Below are 4,760 nucleotides of genomic sequence, written 5' to 3'. Positions count from 1 at the left end.
TCCAAAAAAGTAAAAAAAAAAAGAAAATCAAACATTTAAATATCATCTGTGTCTTTTTTCAAAACATTATTGCAGGTGAATATTACGAATAGAAATCAGCAGCGTAAAGAACACTTACATGAGGAACTTTTTGTTTTAACAAAAATACCACGACAAAAACTAGACTAACTATAGATTTCATACATTATAAAAGACAAGTAAACAGTCAGTTATAAAATAAGAACAAACAAATTCTCAAAAATTAAATAATGAAAAAATAATTGCAACTGAACAAAGTTTGATAAAGAAATTGTAATTCAATTTAAAATGTCACTGCATAGTTTTCTTTTCTAGAAATGAAATAGACTAATCCTCATTACAAAAGTTATTCAGTCTGTTTTTTTTTTTTTTTTACATTAATGGCAGAGAATAGGTTGCTGTCCCTTTAAGACCAAAATGCACAGATCAAATATATACTTTATATATTTTACACATTCGGTTTCTTTCTCTATTGTTTATTTTCACTTAAGACAATTTTCACATAATTTTGTTTGCATGTACATTCAAGCACTAGATGCCCACGAAAGAAAATGGAATTCAGTTTTCAATACGTGTGTGTGTGTGTGTGTGTGCTGCACAGAAAAACAGTTTTCTTCAACATCATCTTGCAATTAAACATTTTTTAAAATCAACTTTTAAATGGGGAAAACCGAATCGATAAGTGGAATCAAAATGCGCGTCTTATCGAATCCATAATTCTTTTGAACCAGTATTAAAATGGAACCAACCCCTACTGGTTGACCAGCAATGCTGTTTTTATTAAGAGAGAAGCATTTAAAAATATAAAATAGTTTTTATATCTTAAAGTATCTGTATTTTGGGCTCCTGAGTTTGTTGTGGTTCTCAGTGGGTCTTTAAAGGTTGAAAACCTTGTTTCAAAACATATTTGATGTTTAATTCTGAATTTGCTAAAACTCTCTAGCTTCATGCTAAAATTTTAGAAGCAGTTGACACTTGATGAGTAACCATATCCAGCCTTGACGTGGACTCTCTAAATCAGTATTTGCAAAAATAATCACCATGTGACTCCAGCATTTCTGTCACAGCCTTCTGTCATCATCCAAGCTCATAATGGAATCATAGGATGACTGGGAGTCACATGATCTTATCTAAGACAGAATACTTTGTGTGTCCCTCACGCCAAGTTCCCGATCTTCGCATTCCAGTGTCACATTCCCCCAGTCAAAGACTCGTGGTCCCTGATTTGAGTCGTTCTGGTGCACTGGCCCCCCTTCGCTGAGGTCTAATGTCAGGCTAATGGCGTAAGGCGCTGTTCTCTTTGGCCATAAAAGGATGCTTTAAGTTCTCTTGTTAGCTGTGTTATTCTTAGTCTGTTTTGAGTGTGAAATAATGACATCGCCTGGAAGACTTGCCATGAATGGAGTTGGAAGCGATGTGGAAAACACTTTCCTGGTTTACACTTTGATATCGAGGAACTGAGCAGCTGGTGCCGGTGGTGTTATTGTTATTGGAAAATCCGTTGTGTTAGTCAGAACTTCATGTTTCTGATAAACATTAGTCATGGGTGTTACTGCAACAAGTCAACGTTTAAATGAGTCACATCTACAGGAATTACGTTTATCTTTTGTGATATTCAGAAAGCTGATTGTACTGTTAAAAGTCAACATGAATTTCTATTTGCAACCAATTTATGTCTGTAAATTGATGCATTTGAATTGAAAACATTATATTCAATGAGAAAAATGTTGGGCCGGACTGTTTCCTTGGTTGCAAAAATATTGCTATAGCTTTTATACAATAGTCTGTTCAGCCAAAGTGACGTCACAGGAAAAAGATAACTTGTATGAGAGGAAGACTAGATAGTAGTAGTAGTCTTAATTATTAAATGTATGTTTAAATAAATTTGTTATGAAACGAGTTATGACAACCGCTGTGTAAATGAATACATTCAATAAAAAATGTAATAAAAAAAAATTGCAATTAAAATTTGCATTATGTGCAACTTACATGTTTGCATATTTTTTAAGCTGAGTCTTGATTATTATATTTAAAATAAATAGTAACTAAATTTAAGTTTGGGCTCTGTTGGTAATTGTAAACTTATAGTAATGTAAAATTGTTTCCCTATAGTTTAGAGCATAAGCTTTTCATCTTTAAGAACATTTTTATTATAACTAATTAAATATTTAATTATAATAAAAATATATTACAATTTAATTTTAGGTAATACACTGTTTAATAAAATAAAAATGTAGTGTATATATATATATATATATATATATATATATATATATATATATATATATATAACAATTTAATCTACTTTAATATATTTTCAATTAAAATGTATTATTATTATTATTATTATTATTATTATTATCTGTTAAAAACAGCTGCTTAATATTTTTGTGGAAACATTTAAAAATATAAATATAATTTAATTGAAAGAATTTAATCTGTCACATTATAAATTTACTGTCTCTTGATTAATTTATCAGATCCTTACTGAATAAAATAATTTAAAAATGTATTAATAAAAAAAATGTAAAAACAAACAGTCGTAACTTCAGCTTTGCTATCATTTCTTAAGAGGGTATGGAGAGAAGCTATGTGGGGATTTGTTTGCAAAATGTTTAAATTAATTACATTAACTTGCTTACAGCACTTATAATAACTTTGAGCAATATTATATGTTTATTTAGGCTAAGGTTAACAGGGAAGATACTTGGAGATATGTGCATGCTGATTTATTCACAGGTTTCCTTACATTTATGTGTGGGAGTGTCAGATGAAGTGGACACTAGTTGTCTCAGCGATATAAGCAATTCTAAACATTTGCCCAATTCATCTTAACTGCAATCCATTTGTGAGGCAATTATCAAGCCTTATGCTCACTTCTTTAACACGCTGAACATCAATCACATCTGTTTGGAATAAACTCTATGATCCACTTTAGCATCGCAGAGATAATGTTAGCTGTGTAAAAGCGTTTGTTTTAGACGAGCATGGATCATGTATAATTGAACAATCCTTTTCTCTACCTAATTGGCCCCTTCTTTCCTTTCTGCATTTCTGTTTTCCCTATCCCTTCCCCCATCAAATGTCATCGGCAGCACGATTGCTGATATCGCAGGACAGGACGGTGTGATTGACAGTCTCACGTCAACCCAGCTCGCCTTGGCAACACCTCCTGTCGCATTTGAATAATGAGTGTTCGATATGTCGGGATTAACAGCCCTAAATGTCGTTCAGCATTTAAGGGTGCAGGAATTCCCTGCGCTTGACAGCCGTCGCTGCTGGTTTCTTTTCCACCGGGGCTGCTCTGCTTACGTTCAGCTAGCATGATCAAGTGTGAAATAGATGTTCTCTTCGAACCCATCGCCCCTCCAAACACACGCACCGCTCCCCTGAGAGTGTTCCCTGGCAGCTGTCATTACACTAAGGTGTAAGGTCTCCCTCTAAAGTGGACCACGCTGAGTAAGAGCGTAGTCGGCTGTAACACTAGCTAGTGCTCGCGGCTAACAGCTGTCGTGCCCAGGTCGCCTTACACGCAAACATAACTATACAAAACTGAGTGAGGTCTACCGAATCACTCTGCTATTTTTAACGCAGTGGTTGTGGTTTTGTTTTTGTTTTTCATTTTGTTTTCCAAGGTTAAGCATTATTAAAAATTAATTAATTAAAATAGTTATTGTCCCTTTAAAAATAATGAAATTCATTTATTTATTGGTCAGGTGCCTGAAAAATCCCTTGTCACCTACAACTGGTACTCAATATTTCAGTTTTTACATTCATTTTCCATTTTATTTTGTTATTTTTAATGATTGAATGTTTCACTTTCAATTTATAAAAATGTTATATCTATTTTCTATTTTATTTAATTCATTTGAATGATTTGGTCAGAGCCTGAAACTGCATCTGATACTTACTAACTCGGTTTATTTATTCAATCATTAATTATTATTATTTATTTTATTATTATTATTATTATTATTATTATTATTGTTGTTGTTGTTATTACATTTTTGATTCATGTAAACCCATTCTCCTCTACATATGGTAATGTATTTCTTTGTTTTTTATTTATTTTTATTTTGTTTCTTTTTTCATTATTTGATTTGTCAAGTAAACCCATTCTCCCCATTTTTTTTTTATTGTTGCTTCCTTTTTTTCCCATCTTCCTTTCCTTCCTTTCCCCCTTCCTACTTTGCTTCATTTCTTTCTACCTTCCTTTCTTCATCCCATAAGGGAATTGGTTTGATTTGACAGAAAATGGCGCATTTCCACGATTTGTCGTTAGTGTAGCTTGCAGCTTCTTAGCTAAAATGAGACGTACGGATGTTTCATTTATGGCAGATATGTGAGACGGAGGGCTGATTTTCTTAGGTTGTGGCTGTGTGTGTGGGAGGAAGGGAGACCCGCCGCATGGCTCCTGCTTATATGGGGAAGCCCACACGACCCTCCCCTCCCCCACCCTCCTTTCCGCTACTGCAGCAGGCCCCACCCACCCTGCATCCAATAGCAGCCTGCGTTTGAAGAGTAGACCTTGGATGGGTGCAGCTAGTAGGTGCGTGCATGCGTGTGTGTGTGTGTGTGTGTGTGTGTGTGCGTGTGTGTGTGTGTGTGCGTGTGTGTGTCTGGATGGGGTGTGGTGCCATGTAAAGAGATCAAAATGCATGCACGCAAGCGATAATATACATTACAGACATATAAGATCTCTCTGCTCTGTATCAGTGTCTTGATCACCCTCTGAGGGTTTA

The 4,760-nt window shown here is 34.3% G+C and overlaps 1 protein-coding gene across 1 annotated transcript in view; it reads left to right on the top strand.

Annotated features, from left to right (window-relative positions):
• LOC127964140 (bromodomain and PHD finger-containing protein 3-like) overlaps window positions 1-4,536 on the top strand; it is a 19,770-nt gene extending 15,234 nt beyond the window's left edge. Inside the window, exon 14 of the mRNA XM_052564298.1 lies at window positions 4,387-4,536. Coding sequence (XP_052420258.1) covers window positions 4,387-4,536 — 150 coding nt within the window. The remainder of the gene's footprint in view (window positions 1-4,386) is intronic.
• Window positions 4,537-4,760: the final 224 nt, after the last annotated feature.

This window comes from Carassius gibelio, chromosome B8 (assembly GCF_023724105.1).
Source record: "Carassius gibelio isolate Cgi1373 ecotype wild population from Czech Republic chromosome B8, carGib1.2-hapl.c, whole genome shotgun sequence".
NCBI lineage: Eukaryota > Metazoa > Chordata > Actinopteri > Cypriniformes > Cyprinidae > Carassius > Carassius gibelio.
The sequence above is the reverse complement of the archived record's forward strand: the minus strand, read 5'-3'. Positions and strand labels throughout refer to the sequence as shown.